General features: G+C 46.3%; 1 protein-coding gene across 6 annotated transcripts in view; it reads left to right on the forward strand.

Moving 5' to 3' along the window:
* The window catches only part of INF2 (inverted formin 2), a 44,503-nt gene that overhangs the window by 13,333 nt on the left and 3,958 nt on the right, over positions 1-27,212 (forward strand). Inside the window, exons 2-22 of one of the 6 annotated variants that reach the window (XM_074868954.1) lie at positions 5,682-6,090; positions 7,422-7,537; positions 8,075-8,234; positions 9,072-9,105; positions 10,169-10,310; positions 10,414-10,555; positions 11,071-11,934; positions 13,145-13,290; positions 13,377-13,438; positions 14,068-14,170; positions 14,255-14,340; positions 14,876-14,976; positions 16,296-16,366; positions 16,475-16,582; positions 17,593-17,663; positions 18,302-18,422; positions 18,973-19,137; positions 19,842-19,944; positions 20,784-20,942; positions 21,946-22,707; positions 24,179-24,238. In XM_074868954.1, coding sequence (XP_074725055.1) covers positions 5,697-6,090; positions 7,422-7,537; positions 8,075-8,234; positions 9,072-9,105; positions 10,169-10,310; positions 10,414-10,555; positions 11,071-11,934; positions 13,145-13,290; positions 13,377-13,438; positions 14,068-14,170; positions 14,255-14,340; positions 14,876-14,976; positions 16,296-16,366; positions 16,475-16,582; positions 17,593-17,663; positions 18,302-18,422; positions 18,973-19,137; positions 19,842-19,944; positions 20,784-20,942; positions 21,946-22,707; positions 24,179-24,237 — 3,969 coding nt within the window. In that variant the 5' untranslated portion in view covers positions 5,682-5,696 and the 3' untranslated portion in view covers position 24,238. The other 5 variants (XM_074868949.1, XM_074868951.1, XM_074868950.1 and 2 more) reach the window with 5 other exon arrangements.

A 27,212-nucleotide genomic window follows, 5' to 3' on the forward strand; every position in this document is an offset into this window, starting at 1 on the left:
GTAAAAGAATAAGCTAATAAGCTATACTGGCAAAATACATATACATTTATACCAGTATGGCCATGGTCCTTCTTGTCTATGCACTGAAGTCCTTTTCTGGGAGTTTGCTGCCAGAAGAAGCTGTTGCCAGCCCTGTGCCACCCCCAGCCAGTGCGGGGATGGCACAGCTGCTGCCCGCCAGCCGCAGCGGGCTGCGTGGCCGTGCTCCCTCATTTGCTAAAGACAAAACCCTCCCTGTATCGGTGCGGTGCCTCTGAAGACACGGCCGACTCGGGCTGCTTTGTGAGAGCTCCTGCTTGCCTCACACATGGGCTGTGCCAAAGCAAAGCATAGTATGCCAGAGACTTCATTAACTTCTTCAGTAATGCAGAGCAAGATTGGGCACTCATTCCAAGACCTTTTAATTTTTTAAGCATAAATCACTCATTCTGCCCTCTGATACAGGTGAGAATCAAGAATACATAGATCTAAAGTTGACTGAGACGACTGGTTATGGCAGAAAAAGGATGAAGCAGCAGTTGGTTTGCATGCTGAGGCAGTCTGTTGGGCAAACTATGTTTGCACCCCTCCATTTCCCACCATACCCTTACCATCAGCTCCTCTGGGAGACTAAGTATGCTGCCGGTTCCTACTGATGCTAATGGGCCCACACCAAGGGGTCAGGTTGGTTTCTAAAAGAGAGATTTGTGGGCCCCCCCCCCGCTTCTTTTGGTGCATGGGAGGGCGATTTCGTTAGCCTGTACATACACAAGCTGTTCAGACGCTGCACAGGCACACACAGTAGTACAAATGAAAGCAAGAGGAGAGGAGGAACAAACCCATCATGCTTCTTGAAGTGGTTTTAGAAAGCAGAAAGCCAGGATGTTGTTTCTTTTTAGTGACTGAGCAGTCTGACATGTTTCAAAATACAAAGGCTCGACATATTCCCAGCGGCAGAGTGAAAACTGGAACTATCCAGAAGCAAAACCTATCATTAGCAGTCAGCCATGCAGAACAGGCTCCTGAGCGCCAGGAACAGGCACGGAAGGGAGGAGGGGCTGAGCAGCAAAAAAGAGCTTTTCTTGAGGGCCGGTGGTGTGCTCCAGCAGCCTTGTGGAGGGAAGTGGAGGGCTGTAAGGGCAGCACGTGGGGTTGGGATGCTCTCAGACTTCTTCAAAGGGCAGCAAGGGGCTGCTGTTCCCCCTCACACCCCCCATCCTGCAGCATGGGCAGGAGGTCTGCTCTCAAAAAATCGGAATGGTTTTGACCTGTAATTTTTCTCCCTTTTGTTTTCAATCAATTTTACTTAGCTGCCCTGATAAATCTGATTTTACATGTCCTCCCAGGTCCTTGCTGTGATCCATGTCATCCTGGTGGCATGCAATAATTTAGACTGAAAGCTGTGCTGTGCAGCTCTGTTCTCCACAACTTTACACGATGGAGAAAGTATTGACATGCCCTGATTTATCTCCCACAGATGTCATCTCCCTAGGAGCTGACTTGAAGGACAGAGGGGGACAGAAAACTGAATCTGGGAAGCAGCTGATTCAAAAAGAAAGGAGGAAATTTTATGAGCTGGGTTGGATGGATGCAAGGAACATCACAGCTTTACAAACGCAATGATCCAAAAAGTTAGCACCATGAACCGCGATGTTGCTGTGGCTGGATGCAAGAAAACAAGCCTTTATGATGCCTTTATGTTTCCCAAAGGAATCTCTTCAAATTAAGAGTATATTTGCATTGATGTTTCTTTAGTTGTCATTCCCCATCAGGCCTAACCAACCTCTGAGGGTGAGAAGCAAGATGAGGAGAGGATTGCATTTATCACGGTGAATGCCGTGGGTGTCCCCACGGCAGCATGCACAGATGTGCCATCAGAATGTGCCCTAGGGAGCAGCACACAGCACTGATGCCGAGCCTATAGCTGGGGAGGGTAGACCATGGGTGCTGCAGGCATGGTCGGACACAGAGGCTGGGGACCTTGCTTCCACCATTGCATCCTCCTCTATGGCCCGTGCAGCAAAAAGCAAAGCTCCCCATGCCCTTCTACTGGCAGGAGGTGAGAGGTGAGATGTATTCAGCCTTTTAAGTCTAGTGCCTTGTCTCTTTTTGTCAGGGAACTTTCCTTCCCTCAGCCAGCACAGTCTAAATGGCCTCTGTGAGACAGCCAGATAGATATGTTCCATTCTAATCCCTTATCTGTCTCATTCTGCTGAGATCATTTACCTGCTAATAAGCTCCTGTGGTCAGAGATAAAGGGCAAAACTACCAGCCCTTTAAGGATGTTTCTGCGTGGCTTTGGAACACTGTGCTTCATGGAAAATATGGAAAGATGTTGCATTCATAATATATCACTCATATCTGTGTTTGTAAACAGATTTATCACACCATCTGCAGAATCGTACTGCAGTCTCCTCCATAGTTATTTCCTTTCCATTTATATAGTATAGCTCCTCTTTATTTTATTCCCTTTTTACAATTAGATATATTAGCCGTCTTTTTTAATTCCCTACGAAAAGAGTGCATATTCTGTGGGAAAGAATATTTAATCAATCCAATTTGTTCAGTTTAGTGCATAAAAACACAAGTCGGTACTGTTTAGAGAGGTACCTGCCTGGGTTTGTTTCTCATCTCTTCACATCTGTGCGGAGCAGGTGGGGAGGAAAGGATAATTCAGAACAAATCCGCTGGTAAACAGGATACTCTGTCGGTATTTCCTGCCTCCTGTTGTACTGATTGAGCTTAATTTTCAGAAATCAGCTAAACCTAAGGTCAATAATGCTATTATAATTTCTCTGACTTTCTGTAGCCGATACGATATATAACGAAGTATTTGTACAACTGGGAGCAAAAAGCCAGCCCACTTATCTGGTTTGATAAGAAACATTCAGTCATATGCAAATTTAAAAAATTATTTGCTGAGTATGAAAAGAAGTCACACTGAGAGAGAGGGAAGCTTGCGGTTGGCAGCCACTTCTGCAGCCCCTTCTACAGCACGAGCCTCAGCACAGCTCTGGGCAGGGCAGAGCCCGGGCATGAGCCGGCAGGGCCATCCTCCTCCAACAGCTGCTCCTGCAGGCTTTCCCACCCGGTGGGACCACGAGGCTCTTCCGTGCACACACAGGGCCCAAAACCGGATCCTCTGCTTGGTGCACACTTTCATTTTGGGGAGAAGAAAGAGTCTGGGTTACAGCAGAGCCCAGAGGAGGGAGTCCCACCCAGTGAGCCAGGGCTCGGCCCCCACTGCCAGCACTTGGGTTTGTGCCCATCCCCTGTGCAGAAGGAAAAAATCCAGGACAGTTGATTCCTCCTCCCAGGTAGGAGGCTGAGGGATCTTGGGTCTTTGGGGGAGCCACCAAAGAACGGGGATGGGCAGGATGAGCTGTGCTCCACTCCAATTGGATGGTCCTCAGCACTGCCCCAGGCTGAAGGTCTGGCCTTGACCCCAGGCACTGGAAGAGGTCTGATGGGCTTGATGCACAGCACAGGGCAGGATTTGACCGCAGCTCCTTAGGAGCGCCTCTCCAGCCCCATGCATGTAAATTTGATTCCACGAGAGGTGTAGGACGCTGCCCTATCAACAGGGCTGTGACCCTGAGGCAGGACACTTTCACTTCTTTCCCTCCAGGGAGGGAGGATTTCTTTTCTCCTTTACATTGAGCCTAACCCAAATTCCTGGGCTTGGGTACAGAGGAGTGACTGGGGATGACTAACTCCAACAAGAATTTTACCAAGAGTGAGTCAGGGCTCTGGGCTGCAGACAGTGATGACAAGTCTTAGAAACTCAAGCCTTTACTTTGGCAAGAAGGTTTGTTTTTGGGGTTTTCAGTTTTTTTATATGGTCCTTTTTTCAGCTGTACAGTGTGTTTTCAGATGGTATATTCGCAACTTCACGTTTTTCGATCATGACCATCAGTTTTTCAGATAAGAGCTGTGAACAACTGGGCACTTGGCCAGCTCTTTTCCCAGTGAAGCAAAGGGAAACTCTGTAAGAGAGTTTCTCCAGAGCTCTCTGAAAGGATTTTCTGTGACCATATCCTGCTAATTCCACCACCCCCCTAACCCTTACTCAACACAGCCTTTGATGCTGTGAGCTGAGTGCCCCGCCAGAGAGTCCCATCAGCACCTTTTCCCAGGGGAGCTGTTCAAGCTCTCTCGAATATCTCATCCCATCACACTTTGCATCTTTCCAAGAGGCATGTTTAGACCTATAATGCCATGCCTACAACAAATTAGTGAGCAAACTTTTTGGCTGTGTATTTGCCAAGGGGTGACTGCCAAAATGAGATTTTGGGGTAAAGCAGAAGCCATGCGGCTCAGCTGCAGCGAAGCAGCCAGGACCTTTCTCAACAGTGCAGTCCCCAGGAGAAATCACAAGGCAGGCTTTAAAATAATGAGGTTATTACTAACTGTGGTAAATGGTCCATCCTTTATCTTGGCTTTCTGGAAAATAAGGCCTTTCAGAGATTTCTCGGGTTAGATTTTTCAAGCCTTTTCCTACACGCTGCAGGGCTAGAAACCCTTGTGCTGGAGCTGATAAGGGAAACCAAGACTCTCCTATAATCCCTTCAGTTCCCCAAGTGCTGGGTTTTGGGTGCCAAGTGCCCCCAGGTTATTTTGAGCCCCATGCAGGCTCACCAGCCCAGGGTAACAGAGGTCCCAGTGGCACGACAGGGAGGGGAGGTAGTGTTAGTGGCTGGCTTTGGATCCAGCAGGTTTATCCCCCTTTTGTGGGACAAACTGTCCTCTGTGGGAGCAATTCAGCTTTAAAACGATTGCATTCAGCTTTAAAATGATTGCATTCAGCTTTAAAAAAGGACTTGTATTGTATAACTTAATTGATGTGAGTCTGAAAAATAATAATCCTGCCTAAAAACATAAAATTGGGCACCAAGAGTTAATTAGACTTGGTTTTGCTGTCTCTCTGTGCTGAATAATCTCCTCACCCTCCTTGCTGCTAACAGCGTGGCTGAGACAAGCCATGTCCTCCAGGGAGATGGGCCTTGAAGAGATGCTCCCCATCTCCGAAAAGACACACTGCTGTTTTCACAGCCTCCCGCTGCCATCCCTTTGCTTGCAACCTGTTGGGCTCTCACATTATCACATGCAAGCACCATGTTTTGCAAACATATTTGCTATTACAGCAGACAGGAAGAGATTAAGTGAGTGCTATGAAACTAACCTCCGCATCAGTCAAAAGAAACAAAAGCAAAAAATAACAGGGTAATCGGATGCTCTTATGAGCAGGATATGCTCAAAATTATTTCTCCATCCCATTACAAATGCTTAGAAACTGCACAGCCTCTCCAGCGCAGTGAGATTTTAAAGTGGTTTAATGGGAATAAGGAGTTCAGAGCTGATAATGCCGCCTCCAACCTTATCCTTTTGCTGCATGAAAATAGGTAGTGGCTGTTGACTGGTGTAAATTGGCTAATTTTAAATCTGTATTTGCTGACTTAGATGTGCTAAGAGTGTCTCTACAGAGTTTTCAGGGCCTGAATGTAATGTATGTGGTTAAGGAGGGGATATATTGAGTTTCTTCAGCAGAGGACTGGTTCCAGTGTGTGCTCTATGTGCTGGAGAGCTGGAGACCTGCTGCAGTTGAGCTTTACATCCTGATCACTAGGAGAAAAAACAGGGCTGCCGGAGAGTTGTTGGTCAGTCCAGACAAACTTCTCACTTTGTTTTTTCTTTTCCTTCAGGACAAACTGTTCACGATGTCAATCAAAAAGGAGGGTGCCCACAAGAAGTGGGCTGCCCTGAAGGAGAAACTTGGACCCCAGGAGACCGACCACTCGGAGGCCAACCTGGAAAATGCAGAGCCGGAGCTGTGCATCCGTCTCCTGCAAATGCCATCGGTGGTGAACTACTCCGGGCTGAAGAAGCGGCTGGAGAACAGCGATGATGCCTGGATGGTCCAGTTCCTGGAGCTGTGTGGGCTGGACCTCCTCCTGGAGGCTCTGGACAGGCTGTCCGGGCGAGGAGTGGCCAGGATTTCTGATGCCTTGCTTCAGCTCACCTGCATTAACTGTGTGCGAGCGGTCATGAACTCCCACAAAGGCATCGAATACATTGTGAGCAATGAGGGCTACGTCAGAAAACTCTTCCAAGGTGAGAAAACGTCTTCCTGCATCATCCATCACAGACAGCATGGCGGGGGGGACTTTCCTGTTGATTATCCTCCTGTCCTGCACCAGGTTTCTTGCAACTTGTTGGTCACAACTGATTAATGAGATTGTTTTCTTCTTTAAAATGATAATACTGCTTTGAAATCACATTGCCTTTGCCACCCAATGCTATTTCCACACAAATATCTTCATAGTTTACTGAAAAGTCAGGGATAAACCCAGCCTTAGCTGTACACAGGCATGAGAAGTCCTTGACCCTTCAGTTGTCAGCAGACATTTGCTATTTAGCCTTTGTGAGCCCCAAGGGCAGAGGGAGAGGAATTGACAGGGCCTGAAGACTTGTAGCCTGTTAAAAGGAGGAAAGGTGGCATGGTTTAGGCTCGAGAGAGCCTGTTCTCTGCCCTGCTCAGTCTGTTCCTTCTAGAAAATGATATGTAATACCACTCACTTTCTTCTGCCATTCACTTGGCTTGGCGTTAGGTATGAAACTTGTCAGGGCATCTCCTAGGTCTTATTGTATAGCACCTAATGATGGTGATGCTGAGAGGATAACTTCTGTGCTGCTTCACAGAACTGAGATCACAGCTGTGCCCAGAAACCCTTATCAATAGCTCTTTAAAATATATTTAGTCTGAAAGGTAGCTTGGTCCCCTCTTCAGTTTTGACGATCTCTTCCTTCCTCTCCACCCTATATTTTCTTAACCAGTGTGAAATATAGAGCTGGCGTTTTTGTGCTGTGAAAAACACGGGGGTTCCCTGGACTTTTCAGCAGTCAAGCTTCTTTGTGCACTAGTAAAGGAAAAATAAGATGGACTAATCCTCCCAACTCCAAGGGCTCACAAAGAAAGAATAGTGGTAAAAAGGGAATACGTGGGGACTCGTTAGAACAATTTGCCTGCTTGATATGCATACTGGGTGTTTCTGCACTAAAAATAAGACTCATTAATTGAGGAAAATGGTTCATCTGCTGTTCTAGAAAATACCCATATGTGAAAATGGGAAATAAAATATGTGATTACGGGTGCTGAGATCTTGGCTGCTGTTGCAGTGCACCACTGGTACATGGGAGAACTGAACACCTACAAGAAGCACCAAAATACCAATAGTGTACCTGAACTAGCATTTACTGTTCTCACTAGAAGTTACTATCAGATATTGCTATTGGGATATTTTTCTTCCCATCTTCCACGTACTGTATCCACTCCTTCAGTCTTTTTTCTACTACTGGTCATAAGCCATGTAGCAGAAGACACTGAGATTCAGAAATTAATTTCATCATAAATTCTTTTTTGTTTTGTTTTGGTTTTTCTCCAGCACTTGACACAACTAATGTCATGGTCAAAAAGCAAGTATTTGAGCTCTTGGCTGCACTGTGCATTTACTCATCAGATGGCCACGCTTTGGCTTTGGATGCCCTGGACCATTACAAGGCAAGTGTTGGGCTGCAGCAGGAGGTACAGCTCTGCTCTTATCCGTGCAGGTAGATCCATGTACCACAGAAAAAGACTGAGAATTAAGGTCATTTCACATCATTTTTGTAAGAGAGGCAGGGATTTATAAGGTGAAAACTGTAGGAAATTTGGCGTGGTTGGTGGAAGTCCACGGTGCTGCTCAGTGACTTGTCTGGACAGATGACTGCCAACCACAAGGTCCTTTCTGGCAGGAAAAGCACTGCCAGATTAGCAAAATAGATAGTGCTGCATCCATGGGTTTCACGAGCCACAAGCCCAGGTAGGTGCATCCATTATTAGAAAGCGTAAAGGGATCCAAGAGGAGTTTCACTGACTTTTTCTGCTGACCAGACCCCGCTCCGTGATGGAGGAGTGCTGCTTTTACCTGTATCTTCCTGTCTTGTGCACAGCAGGATAAACTGAGAGGTTTTAAGATGCTAATTCTATTTGAGAGCCTGCACCAAAGTGGTAGATGTTTCTGAACTGTCTGAACAGAAATATCCCTTGTGTTAACAGAGTGTGAAGAACCAGCAGTATCGATTCAGCGTCATAATGAATGAGCTCTCCAACACAGATAATGTGCCGTACATGGTGACACTGCTGAGTGCTATCAACGCCATCATACTGGGGAAAGAAGAGCTAAGAACAAGGACACAAATCAGAAACGAGTTCATAGGTAAGGGTGTTTGTGGCACCTAACTTTCTCTGGAGAAAATCAGTTGCCAAGCAGTTTTATTTTCAGGTGTATCCATAAGGTGACTAAAGAGGGCTGGGGAGCAAAACTGCAAATATTCAAGGCAGACTCCTTTAATATTTGTCTTCTGGCCTCTGTTTTCTTCAACAACCTTTCTGTAACCAGATTTTTTTAACTTTGCTGCTTCCCCATAGCTTTGATCTTTTCTGGAATCCCAGCAGCATTGTATCACTTGAGCTTCTTCAATACTATAATTCTTTGATTCTATAACCAACGCATCTTATGTAACCACATTTCCATATATTGCAACTCCTCATAAGAGTAGGTAAGGTTTCTTTGCCCTGTGTCTACTCAGCTGAGCCACAGAAGCTGTCCTGTGATTCAGAAATAGTTTCCAACTGCTTGAATACTGGGATCCTAGGTACCATTGTTAGAATTCACCTCACGTAATGCGTGCATCTGAGCTGGTGGGCCTGGGCTCCATTTCTCCCTGTGGAGAGCAAGGGATATTTGACCACACCATTCACCTGACTGATTTTAGATGTCTAATTTGGAAGGAGGTGACTCATGCTGCAGAAGTGCCTGTGTCCCTCAGTAACTCCAGGGGGATGCTGCAGTGGTTCACGTAGCTGCTAACATGTGTACCGTGGGTCTCTTCATTTACCATGTGACCCTACTCACTTTGGCAGATCCATCTGAAGATATTTTCCCTTTTTCTCTCTGCAAAAAGTGTTTATGAGCATAACGTTATATAAAGATCATAATAGATCAGTACCAAGTAGGTCATAATACCAATATATCTTTTTTTTGTTCTCCCAGGGCTTCAGCTGTTGGATATTTTAGACAAGCTACGGTAAGGATCACTGTTTAAATTTTCTTTTGTAAATGAGATTTACAGTAACATAGTTGTGGAAACTAAATACTTACCAGCCTTCAGCTGTGTGAAGTGAAGTGTACTCGGGTGGAGTGGACCATGCTTGTGTGCACCCATTACATGGGAAACAGAGACCTTAGGCCAGTGTTAAGATGCTTTTGCCTGCCACAGTGTCACAGGGACAGCTGTTGGTGCAGATGGCATGGACAGAGGCTCTGGCACAGATGGAGCAAGGCTCAGCAATGTCCTCATTGAGGCTGCATTTCAGACTGAATCTGAAGCAGTGCTGTGGGCTCACTGAGCAGCTTGCTGTATTCAAAACCCCTTCACTGATGGTGTTGGTCCCAGAAGCATCCAGCTAAATTAATTTACTAAAGAGTATCTGGACATACCTGTCTTTGCAGTTTCTTAATTTAAAAATTATGTTGTCAGAAACACCCGTGATAAATTCTAGAATGCGTTATGTGAGTTGCAGTTACCCATGTAACTGGAATTACTTCATCCAACTCCATAAAAATTAGGGATGAGAAGATCTTTCAATAATGCCAGCTAGCAAGGGTAGAGTTCCTGCACTGAGTGGTCTCCAGAGTGCTGAAAAAGTTGGCCTTAGAGTGTTTGGGGGTTTTTTAATCCAATTTTGAGTAACAGAGAAGGAAGTTTTTCAAATAGAAATGTCATTAGAATATTTTCAATTTGTCTTGACTTTAAAAAAAAAAAAAAAGAAGGTGGCCCAGTTTCAAAAAGGTGGAAATGCCACTCTGTTGTTACAGCTCCAAGGAGAAGTCCATACAAAGCATACACTGGGCCAGGTTATGCCAAGAAAAGTCCCATTCATTTGGATGTGTTGACTGTAGAGAGAGGTACATTCAGTTCAAGAAACACACTGATGGCATTTGATCCTTTATAAATAAGGTAGGGGTGGGTACTTTCAACATCAACTGTCTGAGTCTGAGAGGCAGAGATAAAAGCCATTCAAACAAAAACGATCATCTGAAAATCAGTGAAGGGCTCTCCAGTGAAAATGAATGCTGTAATATTGCAGAGACATAGAGGAGGAGGATCTGCTTATCCAGTGTGATACATTTGAGGAGTTCAAGATAGAAGATGATGAGGAATTATTAAAGATATGTGATGGGATAAACATGAACGATCATCACGAGGTCTTTTCATCTCTCTTCAATAAAGTAAGTAGGCCCTCATGTGGGGCACAAAGTCATGCAATGGCAAAGTTAACACCCTTTGCTTGGAACCAGCCTTGCTGTGATGGAAAGCTGCTCTGTCTTCCAGGTGAGCCGCTCTCCAGTCTCCATCCAGCTGCTGTCCATCCTCCAGAGCCTGCTCCACTTGGAACCATCTCATCACTCCAGCCTCCTGCTGTGGGAGTCCTTGGATGCAGTAGTTAACAGAGCCCTTTTGCTCGCAAATGACAGTAAGAATATCTATCCAGCCTTGCTCTCTCCTCTTGTCTTCCCTTGTCCCACCAACAAAAATCCTTCCCAAATGCACAGGAAATAAACTATGGGACTTGCTAAGAGCTGAACAGAAGCTGGGACAGAGCTGCACGTCCTGCATAGGGTCAAGTCTTGATGCAAAGCCCCAGCCATGTGGATGTCAGGGGGAGCTGGTCACGTTTAGCAGTGGGCTTAGGATTCACAGTCTTGCTTTGATGGTTAAGACCTGAGCTTTGGGTCATGGCAGTGAGTGGGAATCTCTCCTCATTGGCATCCGGCCACTGGTGCTAGCTAGTCTTGCTGGCAGGCATGCTCAAAGAGTGTTTGTGGGCCAGGACCATGGGAAGGAAATTGCCTGGAAGCTAAAAGTGCAGTTGTGTAAAGTGACACCAGGGAGTGACTCTGGCTCCAGATCTGCCGCTTGGTGAGGGTTGAATAGCATGAACAACCTTTGGGCCCCATCCCCTCCTCTGACTGTGACTTGTTTCTCTAGTCCAAGGGAACACAGTTGAAGAAGTCATCGAGAGGCTGCTGTCTATCAAGAAACATCCAAACAAACAAAAGCGAGCTGAAAAATGTCTGTCTGGGAATGCAAACGGAGGCGTCGAGGCTGAGCTAGAGCCATGTGTACATGCAGCTCGGAGCTTGGCAGGATCATCAAACCCCTCCTCCAAGGCACCAGCAACTCCCTCAGGGCCACCCACCAATGAAAAGATCTCATCCTCCCAGCTCACAGCCTGCTTTGCTTCGCCAGAGACATCTAACCCTCCACCCAACACTGCTCCTGCCCCAATACCTCCACCCCCACCACCTCCACCCCCACCCTCTGGCATGGCAACTGTGACCCCCACGTCCCCCATGATGAATGCACCTCCAGCTCCTCCGCTACCTGGCATCCCTCCACCCCCACCCCCACCCCCATTGCCTGGTATGGGGGGTATCCCTCCACCTCCACCCCCGTTGCCCGGCATGGGGGGCATCCCTCCACCCCCACCTCCACCCCCATTGCCTGGCATGGGGGGCATCCCTCCCCCTCCACCCCCATTGCCTGGCATGGGGGGCATCCCTCCCCCTCCACCCCCATTGCCTGGCATGGGGGGCATCCCTCCCCCTCCACCCCCATTGCCTGGCATGGGGGGCATCCCTCCCCCTCCACCCCCATTGCCTGGCATGGGAGGCATCCCTCCACCCCCACCCCTCCTGCCTGGCATGGCAGGAGATCATATAGAAGCCATGGTGGCCTCCCAATCCAGCTACCTTCTTGGCTCGGGCAGGCCTCCCCACAAGACGGTGAAGACGCCAACATTGAGAATGAAGAAGCTGAACTGGCAGAAGCTGCCCTCCAATGTCGTGAGAGGTGGGTGATTCTGGCATAAATTTACTGCTGCTTTAGGAGTCACACAGAGGAAAAAACACTGTCTTTGAGTTTGTTTAATGTAGTTGACTCCATTTAGATACAGAACTTTCCTGATTTCCTTTACAGTTGACCTGCAGAGCTTAAATAAATAAAAGTAGCATGAAACTACTATTATATAATAACCATTCCAACTAAATCGGTAGTTTGGAATAGCTTGTTTATAGCTAAAATACTTCAACATTAAAAGAAGCAGGAGGGATGGGAATATTTCCATAATCCGTGATGACACACATTAGGATTGAGTTCTCAAGAGGCTCTGATCTGGGTTCCCCAGACTTTTGTTCCCCAGTTCATCTATACTTCTATCTGGGTATATTAAAGTAATGAGTAAGAGTGCAGGTAAGGATTACATCACAGTTCAAGAAGGACATTGAAAGAATTGGAGAGCCATGAGAATCATTGACTTGTCTCTTGATTTTTGGGTTACATTTCCCTCTCCTAGTGGATCCAAAGAGAAGCATCAAATGTGAGAAGAAGCCAAGACAGCCAACGTCAGCTTTGTCCTAGATAAGCAAGGCATACACTGCATGGAAGTTGGCATAGGTTAAGTCTAAATAAGGCGTGTTTTCAATCACAGGAGCAGCTAATTGTTGGGATTATTTCAGTAGAGACTTCTACAGACACATTTGGGCATTTGTTTTTGGTTTTTTTTTTTAAATTTTTAAGGAAGTGCAGTGGGAATTAATTCAAACAGTCCTACAGCCAGCATTATACAAGGAGGCTTGATTATAAAATGAAAAATGGAGGAAGACCACAGTCAGAAAATGTCCAGGTTGTGTCCTCAGCTAGCATGCAAGGAAGCAAATAAGACATCAGCCATGGGACTAGAAAAGAAATGGTCAAAGTTCTTCTCATGCTGATCCAGTTTGCCTACTGTGGAGGAGAATGCAGTTTTATAGGGAGGGCTCTGTGTGCCCAGTGCTGCATCACTGCACCAGCACATCTTCGGGTAAAGCACCATGTCTAATTACCCTTCAGTACCTGTGGGACTTGCCCCTCCTCAATAATTAGCATTTATCGAGAACTAATATGTCTCTTCTTATTTCATTCATCTTCTGAGAAGTGTCCTTTCTAGCAACTCACATTGCCCCAAAAGCCAGCAGCTTTCAGCTGTCCCTGTAGCCAGTCTGAACACCTTGTCTTTTTTCAGAAAGTCACTCAATGTGGGCTTCAGTGAGCAGCAGCAGCGAGGAAACTATAGAGCCCAATTACACAAGCATAGAGCAGCTGTTTTGCTTTCCACAACCAACCCCCAAGGAGAAAACGGCTGCACCAGTGAAAGCAGAACCGAAGGAGGTGAGGAGATCCCTCTCATTCTTTCGAATAAAGATCACTGCAGACAGCTCATCTAATATGAGATATCTTCTTTTTCTTTAATGAAGATCACATTTTTGGACTCCAAGAAAAGTCTCAATTTGAACATATTTTTGAAGCAATTTAAATGGTAAGATATGGCTAATTTTTGTGACAGTTGACAAAACTTTGCACAGGTTTTGCATAGCATCTGGAAGGTCCTCATGAAGTCTATTCTAGCCAGTGTTGCTTTGGTGATCTGTGTTACTGAAACATCTGAACATTTACCAGTTTGTCCCACATTGTCTTTAAAATATTGAGTTTAGGCGTTTAATTATGTTTTTACATAGGACATCCCCCTATGTTATCAAAGGCATTACATCTCCACCGTACAGATAAAGTTGTGGTGCAAACTCTTAGGGTGACTTAGGCTGTGAGACACCTCTGGAAGTCAAATCCCTCCTCAAAACAGGGCCAATGGAGAAGTTAAGAATTACATTTTCTTTTAAGGTAATCAAATACCCAGAGGCAGAGATCTGACTTGCAGGATTGATCTGTGGCCTTGAGTCCTTTGACCAGAGCCAGAAACAAAATTTGGGGCATAGCAGGGATCCAGGTCCTGATTCTGAGTTAATCATGAGGACATATCTTTCCTTTTGGATTCCTGTGGCTCTGACTATGGAAAGCACGGAGTGTTTGCACAGGTACATGTGTCAATAGTGTGTGACTGTGGAAGAAGGGTCTTTGGTTGATGCTTGACTCTGCTCCTCCTCCCTGCAGCTCCAATGAAGAGGTGGCTGCCATGGTCCAGAATGGGGACCGAACCAAATTCGATGTTGAGGTTCTGAAGCAGTTGCTGAAGCTTCTGCCTGAAAAGCATGAGGTCAGGAGGGAAAATGGTCCCCTTAGTTCACAGAGCTGAACACGCAGTGCAGTCCTGCAGTCTTGATTCTTTATTTCTCATTAGATAGAAAACCTGAAAACCTTCAAAGAAGAGAAATCAAAGCTAGCAAACGCAGATCAGTTTTATCTTCTCCTCCTTCAGATTCCCAGGTAAGGGTGTTGGTCATGAATTTCAGCCCAATCTTTTTCTTGGTTTGCCTCTGGGGAGTTCAAGTTTCCTTATAGGATCCCCACAGACCGACACTGATGGATATAGCTGGTGGATTCCCCCTTGCACCTTAGAGCCATCCCTTTCCCCGTTACCCCTAGATGAAGGGCTGTTGCTGCTCCAGCACCTCCTCTCCCTCTGAAGCAGCAGAAGCTGGCCCAGATCCAGGGTCAGACCTGCCCAAGGAGGCCCCATAACTTACTGAAAGGCAGTGCCAAATGCAGTGCTGAGAAGGGGGAACCCATATCTCACACAGTGGTCAGTCTTTTCTTTGCTGATCACAGTGCATCAGCAGACACTGGTCCCCAAAGCAAGCGGCAGCCCCTCGCCTCCCTCTACAAGCCACAGACACTGGTTTGATGTGGATGTGGTTGACAGTGATTTTGTGGGGTTGCCAGACTTAATGGTGATGTGGGAAGAGGGCTGCTGTGCTGGCCAAGATCACAGTGCCTTTAAACTTTGAATCTCCATCCTTAGCTACCAGCTGCGCATTGAATGTATGCTGATCTGTGAAGAGACCACTGTTGTGCTAGACATGATTCAGCCAAAAGCTGAAGCCATCCGGAGAGCCTGTGAAGGTAAATGACCTGACCTTATTTCTGGATCATTTATGACAAGAAGTTTTAAACCCCCCAAAATTCCCCTGGAGCTCTGCAATGATACTACTCAGCCCCAAAAAAACTCCCCTGTGGTCCATTCACTGGTTCACTGCAGAATACAGGACGCAGCTTTAGGTATCTCCACTGATGGTCAAAGCCCTTAATAGAACCAGAGATCATTTTCCCTCACCCTTAGCCCTCTTCTTCTGCAGCAGATGTATTCCTCTGAAACACATTCAATGGTGAAGCATTGGAAGCTCGTCAGCCCTTTCAAAGGAGCTGAATTTAGACTGTGGAGCTGGGCCCGTTACAGCTAATTCATCCAGCATTATGTGCCACATTAAGATCTTCACATGGCAATTTCTCTGCTGCCAGAAAAGCACACCCCAAACTTCCCCCAGAAAGTAGCGATGCATCAGTTTTTCCCTGCCTACAAATGGAACCAGAAGATAATGTTTGTTATTTTGGACTATAAATTGCAGATATTCCAATTTTGTGAGTATATGGAGAGATTATGCAATAGATTTTGGCTTCCCATGGCAGAAACCTCTGGTCCCACTCTGCTGAGAGCAGGATGCTCTTCTTGTCATTGTCAAGTGCTGCCTGTCCTACAGAGCCGCTTCCCCCAACTCCTGCTGGGAGTTTCTCCAGCTGACATTAGAGCTGCCTGCTGGGATGAATTGAAGCTTCCCCAAAAAAGTTTCTTCCCAGCAGCCCAGTTGTCCTTTTGGAGCTGTTCCTGCCTCAAAGCCGAGTGCTTCAGAAAGCACACCACTGCAGCACCCTGTCGTAAGAGCAAGGACAAGGACTGTGCCCTTCATGCCCTGATAATCACCTCCACCATGCATGACCAAGAACAGGACAAGCGTGTCTGGTTTTAGCAGCTGGCAGATAATCGCAGAACTGTCAGAACTGGCCTCACTGCACAGTTGAATGGAGTCTGCAAGATTAATATTGCAGCCCAGTTACCCCCGCCCACACTAGGGTAAATCAGGGTACTTCTAAGGAAGGCAACGAGTTGATGGCTATTAGTGAGGAGGGTTTAACTCCAAATTATTTTCCATTAGGAATGAGAGACCAGATGTAAAGAAAGGAAGGAACATAAGCCAACAAAAGCTTTTACAACTTGTGGAATTGAGTATATGTAAAGTCAGTTTCTCTGCAGGTTGGGCCATTGGGCTGCAAAGTGGAAATATCAGATTTGGTTGGGTGGAACTCAGCATCCCAATTTCAGTGCAGTTTAGGAAATGTTCTGGTGTAACAGAGACTTTTGTTTAAAACTCCTATATGTTTTTCAGATCTTCTGAACAGTCATCGCCTGCCACTCTTTTGTCAACTGATTCTCAAAGTTGGAAACTTTCTGAACTACGTAAGGACTTCTTTTGTCCTCCCTCTGTTACAGTATGGGGATGATCTTATTTAGGGTTGTAATTTGGGTGGACACAGGAGTTACACCTTCTTTCTTTCTATCTTGTAGGGAAGTCACACAGGCGATGCCGATGGGTTTAAAATCAGCACTTTACTCAAACTAACAGAAACCAAAGCAAACCAAACCCGCATTACGCTGCTCCACCATATTCTGGAGGTACCACTGCCAAATCCTCGGCGATAGGGAAGAGGGAGGATTTTATCACAGAGGAACCATTTCTCCTACTCTACTTTCAGTTAATGCCACACGCTCGTATTCATATCCTCCCTGGCTAGCCACAGTGTGTCACAAGTTGAGAGCATTCAAAGCACGTGGGCTGGTGGAGGCTGCTTGTGGGTACTACTCAGGAAGCTCCTTATTTTAACACTTGTTCTGCTTTCCTCCAGCATCTTTCCCCGCAATGGCTGGAACTTCCTTTTTCATATTTGTGCAATCTGTGCACAAATTGTGCAGCACATCATCAGCTGCAAACCACAGAGCACATGGCTACCAAAGCTATCCTGGCGGGTCTGTACCCATTCAGCCCTTCTGCCTTTCCACAACCTCTCCCTTTTCCAGCAGACTATGCTTGACCTTTTCATGCTCCTTTCCAAACCCCCATGGCTTTCTTATTCCCTGCAATACTGTTTTTTTCCTTTTTTCTCCATGGTCTGCTCGCCACCTTTATTTATCAAGGTCCCTCCGTTCCCGTTATGCATGTTTAAGGACTGCTTTAGCTGTCTATATCTTCAGCAAGCACAGCCATGAAGGTAAATTATGCAAATAAGATTCAAGCCCTCCTGATACACTCCAGGGACCACAGAAGGTGTCAGACTGCATCAAACCACAGTCCTGCCTTCTCCATTAGTCAAGAGTGGGTGTCTCAGAAGAGGGTAGAATACGACCTCAGTGGGAGTCCAGCTTTGCTTTGAATTATGAGTATTTCTCAACATTCAGCCCTCTGTATGTCTCTAGCCCAGGAGCAATGCCTTTCCTCTCTGAACACGCTGTCCTGTTTTGAATGCAGCTTGGTTCTGAGAGGCAAAGCAAACTGCAGAGGCAGGGCAGCAGCAGGATGCGGTGCATTCGTCCTTCCCAGGCACTTCTGCCCATGTCTCTTCCCCCCAGCTTCCTCTCTCAGGTCCTGCCACACAGCAAATAACACTTCTTTTTCTCTTCCGCTTCAGGAAGTAGAAAACAGCCACACGGACCTACTGGAACTGCCAGAGGATCTTGAATATGTTTCAAAAGCAGCAGGGTAAGATTGTGTGTCACTTCCTTCAAATTAAAACAAAAATAAATCCCATACACATCAACAATGTACCAGAAATTAGGACACATGCAGCTGGTATAGCACATTAACAAGATGGCATCTTATTTAGTTTTAACCGAAAGATTTGGTTGATGAATGTTGAAACCCCTTTAATATATAATAGTTCTACTACAGCTGGCAACACTTAGGGCTGAAATTTGCAGAGTATTCAGTTAATGCTGCCTCCCAGGCCCTTCCAAAATCTGCGCTGCCTTTGTGGTAGCAGGAGATTGTGAAGGCCAGCTACCCAGAAGCATTTCTGAAGCATCTTCAACCAGGGAAAGTGAGCTAACACTGAGCTCTGATCATGGAGAACAGCCCTTTGAGTGGGTGGACTTTTTCTGGCATCCATCTAGTCAATACACAAAGTTCTAGGTAGTCCTGGCAGCCTTTTCATAAGTGCTGTGGAGGGAAGCTGTTTTCCATGAGCTCAGACTGTACAGAGAGTTCAGAGCTCAGGTTTCAGTTCAGTGAAGTGGTGGGAAGCAGAGGGACAACCAAACCACCAGCTCAGACTTGTCCGCTCTTTGGTCAGTGCAAGATGCTGGAGTGTCAACTAATGGGGAGGTTCTGTGTGATTTCAGAATTAATCTTGATATTATACGCACGGAGTCCAGTACCAATTTAAAGAAGTTGCTGGAGCTCCAGCGAAAAGTCTTATCATCAAATGACGATGTGAAACAACAGTATGAGAAACCCATCCAGGTCAGTAATGGAGCTCTATTATATCTCCCCCGTTACACACACACAGGCAGTGCACAGTACATGTGCAGCTGAGGAGGCTCATGAAAGTGTGAAAAATACTGCCACAAGACATGCTCTCAGATTTGAAATAGGCTGCCACACAACCCATCAGTGTCTATTTGCCAGCTCCGCCCCACCTTTGGTGAGGCCATTTCTTAAGACCCCTGCCCCAGCTGTTCTCTCCACTCTGTTGTGTGACTCCTCACTTTGAGTGAAGATGTTCACCCTCTGTGTGGATCACCAGAGTAAAGGCCTTCTCTTGGGATTAAGCTTTGCATTGAGTTTTCCATGTTTTGCTCAAGCCACCCCTGTAAACTGGCACAGCACAGTTGTCAGGAGCAAAGATCATCTGCAAATCTTAGTTTCTTCCCACCTTATAAACTGATGCAGTTAAATGCCAGGGCCTAGAGTCCTGCTTCAAGCTCTTACACTGACATCCTTTTTTCTTTAAGTGCATTTCACTCATTGTCCTCTGGATCATGTTTTACTGTATATATTAAATGCATTTCAGGATAGTATTGATGCCTCCAGAAAGCTGGAAGAAGAATTTGAAACCATTGAAAGGAAGAGAGAAGAACTTGCAAATTATCTCTGTGAAGACCCAAGCAAGTTGTCACTAGAGGACATATTTAGCACCATGAAGACCTTCAGAGATCTCTTCATCCGAGCCCTGAAGGTTGGTGTCTGCACACATGATGCTGGGCATCTCTAGTACTGGTGCTCTGACAGACAGGGGTGGGATGGGCACCCAAATCCCATGAGGGGAAGATGCTAGTTACAGCCTCCTCCTTTTGGCACTTGGCATGAGGTCACCTGGTGAAAAGGTGTCTGATCCTTACTCCACTGCATCCTCATGCAGTGCTGGTGCTCCTGGCCTGGCCCAGACCCTGGTGATTTGTGATTTTGGTGCAGCTTCAGCTTCAGAGTCACAAAGATGCTTTGGAGTCAAGTGTGTAAGTTTTAGAGGAAGGGGCTTATAAAACTTAACCCTTTGCTCCAACCTGAGCAAACAGACTCAGAAGGGGGGTGTGTAGTAAAAAAAACCACCAGTTTGGAGGAAATTGTGGCTTCAGTATATTCCACTTTTGCCTCAGGTCAAGGTAAGGCAGAAGATATGCACACTGGTAGGTAGCTGTGTTAGGCAGATCACCGCTGCCACCTCCTACTGGGTTGTGGCAGAGTCCCGGACAAGCCAGTGGTCTCCCTCTCACCCTCCTGTCAAGACAGTCTTTATTTCCCATGCCCATTTTATTTATTGCATGCAGTAAGGCCAGAATTTCTCTTCCTCCTTTGCAACCATCTGCAGATCTTCTTTCTCTTCATCAGCTTTTCTGGCAGACATTTAGCCAACCTTCTCATGCCCCTGTTACCTCACTGCAGGAAAACAAGGACAGAAAGGAGCAAGCTGCCAAAGCAGAGAAGAGGAAGAAACAGCTGGAAGAGGAAGAGGGGAAGAGACAGAAGGGAGAAAATGGAAAAGTCAGTGAGTACCTAAAAGGGCTTCAAAAAAGAGATGGAGCCTATAGGAGTTCTTTGCTGGTCCTGCTTTAATGAAGCAGTAGTGGTAATTTATTTTTGGAGTTTCCAGGTGCTGACTGACTAAAAGCTTTTAGGTGTCTTACAGCCATAGCTAAGAATTGACTTCACAGTTGCAGCTGGGCAGAGAAGTTAATTTTAGGTTTGCTGGCTGAACAGCAGAGGAAAAAAAAATCAAATTGAAACATTTCAGTTAACTTTTTCAGTTTCTAATCATAACTTCTGAATCCTAAATCTAACAAGAAACATTTGACTTCTTCCCCCTCCAAAATCCCCATAGACACTTGAATAGTCTGTCTTTACCACAGACTATGGACATCCCAAAAATCTTGCAGATAAGTCTGCTTTTCTCTGGATGAAAATGAAAGGCACGACTGAAAAGTACAATTGGAAGAAGCTGAGAGGAAAGAAAAATCAAGATTATTTTCCTTCCATCCTCCCTCTCCCCCACCAATAAAGGGCCCTCACTGACACAGATAGCAAACAGGAGGTGTTTCAAGGTCATGGTACAACCAGGCATAAGTCCAGGCAGAGCTGGTGCCACTGGTGCCAGACTGTAGCACCCAGACTTTGGGGTCAACCCTTTGACTTCAGCCAGGACATGCTGCCGCGGGGGCACAGAGCATGGGATGCTCCCAGGTCTGGCATCAGGGCATTGCTTTTGCCCAGTGGTTGCTTGTAGCGGGACAGCAGTACCCACCTCAAGCAATAGCATCGCTGCAAAGTCTCCTTCTGCCCCATCTCATGGGCAGATTTAACACCCATCTCTCTCTCTCTCTATCCCAGTTAAGAAGGGGGTGGTGAAGCAGGAGGAGGTGTGCATCATCGATGCACTGCTAGCCGACATAAGGAAAGGGTTCACGCTGAGAAAGACAAAGAACAGACATGAGTCGGATGCAATTCCTAAAACCTTGCCTGCGGAGAGCCTGGAGGAAAGCCAGTCTGGTAAGGACACAGACCCAACTGTACCTATAGCTATTCATTCCCATCTGCTTCTGAGCCTGAGCCAAGCACACAAGTAAGAAACCTTTGCATTTGAATTTGGGGCATTTTATTTAAGGAGGCTTTTGCAGCCAGTGCCATGGAGAAGAGGAGCAGAGAGCCCTGAGCTGTCGCCAGCCAGGTCTGTCCCAGAATTAGCAGCAATTTGGAGCAGCATGGCCTTGCACCCATGCTGATAAACCCTCTGAGAGGCACAGCCCACAAGTCAGCTAGAGAACCACGCTGATGAAGCGCTGGTGTCATCCCCACACGAGTCCCCTGCGTGCTATTGAGTCTCAGTAGCACAGCTTGTCACTGCATTAGAGACTGCTGTGCTTTGTCTTAGTCTACATTTGGGAGTCTAAAGAAGCACTTAAAATAAGATTAGAAAACCCTATTTGCAGAAGGACCCAAGTCCTTTAAGTGCTTGTTAGGAGACAGCCCATGGGTTTAACTTTTTTTTGGTCTCTTGACCTTGGTGTCAATGCATGTTAGATAAGTCCAAGGACACTGGCCTACCATAAAGCCTGACTTGTGCACTGTGGCTCTCCTGAACCTGCTCTGCAAGAGCAGGATTAGGATGGCTGATGGACAGTTTTGAAGTCCTCATGCAGCCAAGCCAGCAGTCCCACCTGGTTCAGGTCCTCGCAGATGGGTTCCCTCTTCCTGCCGTAGGCTTTCGGGCACCCTTGCGAGTCCAGGGGTTCCATGGAAATTAGCCAATTGGCAGCAAAGACATATGCTGAGCTGGAGCCTTGGAGTCCAACTGGGGTGACCACATGGGGTATAAGAAGGGGAGGTATAGGGAGGGTAGAATGGTGCTGCCTCTACATAGCTGCTTTAGGGTCAGTGCACCCTCCACAGGCAGCTGCTAGCTTGTAACCTCCCCCAGTGGCAGAAGCACCTTGCTTGATCCCAGGTACAGCTCTGCAGCAGCCACAGCTGATTGCATGTTTTTTGTTTAAAGGAAAGAGCATTAAGCATCCACAAGCAGCAGGAAAGCAGATTGATGATGAGACGAAGCAAAACAACAGTCATCCCTCAGAAAGCACTCCTCCCTCAACCCCTGCCCTGATGGAGATGGGTAGAGATGTTACAGATGCCTCGGCTTCAAACCAGGCATTATCTAAAAACAATGCTGGAGGAAATTTGCCACCAGACTCCCAGATGGAAAGCCCCTCAGTAAGCTTGATGGAAGCTGATCGGGGTGATCAGCCCATGTCAGGTAGCAGGATGGAGCAGGCAGACAGCTGGACAAGCCTCCAACTGAGCACAAAGAGTGGCTCTATTGCCTTCTCTGCTGCTAACATAGGCACGGGAATAAGATTTGTGAGCAGCAGTTCAGGCACTGCTCTGAGAGACCAACTCAACGGCTCCATCTCAGAAGGCCAGGACAAGGAATGCCCAGCTGATGGCTTGGAGAGCTCCAGGCTGTCGGAGGAGCCAGAAACCCAGCTGGGCGAGACAAGGGTTGACCCTGGCAGCACTCAGTCCACTCCCTGTGATGAGGCTCATCAGGCATATTCAAAAGAGATGGCAAAGGAAAATGAAGACCCTGGTACAGACTCGCTGTTGGACACCTCTCAAGAGAAATCCTTCTCGGAGGAGCCAGCCACCGACTCTTCTTGTTCAGCAACGCTCCCCCCAGGGCAAACTCACACTGACAGGGAAAAACAGAGGCCATCTGGGAAACGGAGGAAGAAGAAGAGGCATAGCAAAAGCTACTCAGGTACCTATTTCATATATAGTCCTTGGGGACTGAGTTAAACTGGGGAGGCTTCCTCATATATTTGTATATATCTCTTCCTCCCCACTTCGAGGTCCAATGCCCTCTGCCCCTAGAGCCATGCTGTTGCATGAAGCTGTTATTTTTTTAAACCTGAGAGAGATTTAAAAAGAAAAACACAAGCATAGTTCATTCTCTTGACATTTATAAGTAGTTTATAAAGAGGTGATGATGAATCAATAATTAAAAAGCCCATTACACATACGCAGTAAAAATGGCAATAAGCACATCTGTCAACTGTGCTAAAGACAGCTACAAGGCATGGTTATGTGCAAACAAGAGCTCCATTAGACTCCAGAGCTGTGATTAAGAGCAGTTAATACTGGGTACTTAATCAGCGATCGCCCCCTCTCAACTACTTATAAACACATAAAGGCAGCAACATCAGTGCTGCCGTGGGGTGGTTTGGTTTTTTCTCTCCTAAGCCTCGTTGCAAGAGCACTTTGCCTGCAAGTGACTTGACAGCCTGCCCCAGGGGTACATTAGGTGGCTCCTGAACATCAGGCTCTCAAGCCATCGCTGCAGGGTGAGGGGATAAAGTCAACAATTTAAAAAGAGCATCTTGCTGATGCTTCCACGAAAGATCGTATTTGGCTGGCAGAATTGGTGCCTCGCACTGGGCTGCCCCGCCGGTGCCGGGAGAGAGCTTGGTCACTGGAGGCATGGAGCCACCCAGGTCTTTGCCTCATGGCGAACATCTACAGCCGTTCCCAAACCTGGGAAGTGCATCCAGGTCCCTCAGACTCTACCGATCCGAAGCCACCCTTGGGTGGGTACTTTAGTCCCAAATTAGAGGTGCCTTATAGGGGAGACACATAGCTCTGTCAGCCTTTAGAACATGGGCATGTACTGTCCAAAGCCTGTTTTCTGCAAGATCCTGGGGACAAACAAATGGGCAGGAAAGTGGTGGAAGTCTCTTTTTATCAATGTTTAATTTTTTTCCTTCCGAGAAAGGTGGAGAAGAAAGGAAAGGAGAGTTTGAATACTGCTGAGGAAGACGGCATGGGTTGAGCATCTACCACAGAGGGACTTACCCTTATAATACCAGCATGCCCTGGGGCTGTAGTTATTTATGTTTCTAAACATGCTACTTTTCCCTAGTTAAAAAAGAAGCCATAAACCAGAAGTGATTTCCCAGAACAGTGGTTCCCAAACTTGCTTCCCAGGAGGCAGCAGGAGGATCTGCAGCAACAGGAGTACCCCACGCTCCCAGCCATGGCAATGCTTTTCCTGATATCTGAAATTAGTACTTCTGCCTTAAGGAACTGACCCCCCAAAAAGCCACGGGGCTCCCTGGGTATCCAGGGATGGCATCTTAGGAACCTCTCTGCTACTAGAAAATGTTTTCATCGTAAAAAGTTGCATTTGCCTTACCATGATCAGATATATTTAGTGTCTCTCTTTTGTTTAAAAGCAGAGGTTGAGACTGATACTGGAGCTAATAAAACAAAAAAAGGTTGTGTGATACAATGAGGTATGTAAACTCGCAAAGGTGTTTCTATGTGAACTAACCCCAGCATTGGGACTTTACAGACCTAATCAGTATTCAGCATATCAGCTAAGCTTTTTGTCTTTGTGTCTAATCACAAATACATGTAAAATAAATTTGTTGCTCTGATTTTTAGTCTCCAGGGTGTTGATCTTATGTTGAATGGAGTCAGTGCTGATCTCCCCTCGACACAGGGTCGCAGCCCACATGTCTGTCCTCTGTGTCGGCAGCAGCCAAACCTTCCCTGCAGTTAATTAAAAGTCATTATTCTAACCAAGTGAATCCAGCTTCATGTGATAAATAAAGCCCTTGCTTTTATCCAATTATTTTCTCAAAAAACGTAAAAATGCAATTTCAGGACCTACCTCCTGTGAAGAACAACGTTTGCTTTGCTTGCAGGTAGCCACTTCCTACAGCACTGTTTAAATATAGGTATCTGGAAAAGGGAATAAAACACTGAACCTGGGGAGAAGTACTAGTTGGGGCAAGATACCAGCTCAAACTCAAAGCCAAATTCGATTCCAGAGTTGCACACAGAGTAGTCCATTGGAGCAAACAGATTGTACATACTTCTTAAGTGCATTCATGTGGCTTTCTGGGATGGGGACAGGGCAGTGTTGTAATTTGGGTTTTGTCTGCCCAAAAAATAGTACAGGTAAACCCAATTTCTAGTGAAACTGTGTACCAAGTTCCCTGCATCCTTCGCTGATGCTGGCAACATACAGTTGCCCCTCAAAAGAAAACTTAAGGAGTTTCAGGACGAGACTTTCATTTGCAAAATTTTGCCTGTTTTTACAGCAAGTGGAAAGAAAATCAAGAAAAAGAAATAATCAAAATACCTGCTGTACTGAAATTGCATAGTTACGCATTGTCCTTTCCATGCTGATGAGCATCTCTTATGAACTCAATCAATAATAATCAATAATCTCTCTCTCATTTCCTGAAAGTAATGTATTTATTCTCCAGCATCCCCAGTGCCCAGGGCTGGGAGCCCAGCTGGGAGCCCTGCTCCCACACAGCTCAGTAGCCCCAGCCCCTGGGGTGGTAGAACAGAGAAATCGCTGCAGGATTTCCACACAGGGTTGATTTTGTTCCTGCACCTGGAGCATCCCTGCTAGCAAGAGAAAATGAGATATAAATTGGGTAGTTACAGTCCTGACTACTCCTGCCCTCCTCTTGGCCCTTTCCATGCTGTACCACATGATTACATCAAGTGGAAAAGGGAAGTAGCTCTGTTGGTTTAAAAGTCCTAAGGAAGATTTACTGTAAGAGCAGAAAATAGTAGCAGCAAAGCATAGGTAAGAAGTATGTCAGGACCAGTGGTTGTGCTGTACAACAGCTAAAACGATGAGTTAAGCATAACTTGGATTATGTATTTTTTAAGCACAGGGATTCTAGCATGCAGGCTTCAAAAAAGTAATATTTGAAAAAAATAGAAACACAGACAGCTTTGAATTCCCCTTAGAAGACACAGGAAAGCAATATGGAGGAATGCATGGAAAAACAGTACCTTTATGAAGTGACAGAGCCAGGCAGGAGCTTTCAATGCATCCTCAAAATGCAGTGCCTGGCACAGTCGCATGGCACCAGCAGTGCCTGGCTGTGCTTCGGTGCCGGGAGGCCAGAGACAAGCTGCACCTTGAAACCTGCAGTTCTCTTTTTCCTCCGCTCCCATCTTTATGTCACTTGGAAAGGTTAGAAGAAACAAAAATCCGTTTGCTTCTCTTAGTGTCCAGCCCCAGTGCTTCCTCACCCAAATGCAGCTCAGTTCCATCCCTCTTGATATGACAGACTCAGCAAGCCTACAGTGCTCCTCATCAATATTTTTACCTAGCACGTTCCACCTAATTTTTTTTTCTTTTATTTATTGTCCCAAGTGCACATGGTCTGTTCAGGTCACAGCACCAGTTCTCTTTTGGTTCAGGATATTCCTCTCTCTGGTGGATTTGCCGGATGTGGAAGTTTCTGGGTCTCAGTGAAGCCGCAGAAACCTTCTTCCTTCTAGTGCAGATCCAGCCACAGGGATCAAGACTCGATTCCCTTATCAGTTTTTAGAGCTTCTGTAACGGCAGCAGAGTGACCGGAACAGCCTGTGACTCTATGAAATAACATTTCAGAGCAGTAAAAGACTGTTGTAATCAGCTACTGAGCTCTTGCCTCACCTTGACTATATCTTGTTGTGCAGCAATTTCTGTATTAATGTTAATGTTCTTTAAATGTCAGCTTTTACACCCAAAGAGTGGTATCCCACATTATATCCATGTTCCTGAAATAAACGGTCTAGATGGTTTTCCTGGAGAATCAAGGCACTGGTGGTCACACTGTGCTTGTGTGCACCCAGGTAATGTCTGAACTCATTTCCAACCAAATCTGTAAAGAGCTTGAAGAAGGACCATTTAACAAAAGCTGACAGTCTGTTTGACTGAGAAGGGACTGTACAAATGCCTGAACTCAGGGGAGGTCCTCTTTGAGTTCCCTTGTCTTAGACCCTAGAGAACTGCTATAGACAGATGTTCATGTCTGTTTGTGCAGCTCTCTTTTTCCTCTCCTCCCATCTTTATGTCACTTGGAAAGGTTAGGGGAAACAAAAGTATTGAAAGCACAAGTCCATAAGCAACCAGGCTTTGACAGCTTCTCTGCTCACAAATCTACTTGATTTAATCCCTAGAAAATAAAAGAACAAACCAAACTGGGAACATAGGCCAGTGCTCAAAGACCGCAGCCTAGTGAGGAGGGAGGGAAGGGGCAGAAGGGGGATGCAGCAGCTACAGCATGCACATGGCACAGTGGGACATCAGCCTCCCCCAGCAAAGACAGCAGGGTTTGAGAGGGAAGGTTTTCCTTTTTTTTTAAATTATTTTCCTTTAATTCTAGTGCTTCACCTCCCCTTCTGCAGACTCTGTGGGCAGTTTTCTAATGGACCACAAGAATGTAATCAAGCTAATGCTCATCTTTCTAT

The sequence above is a fragment of the Strix uralensis genome, chromosome 4, assembly GCF_047716275.1.
Source record: "Strix uralensis isolate ZFMK-TIS-50842 chromosome 4, bStrUra1, whole genome shotgun sequence".
Lineage (NCBI taxonomy): Eukaryota > Metazoa > Chordata > Aves > Strigiformes > Strigidae > Strix > Strix uralensis.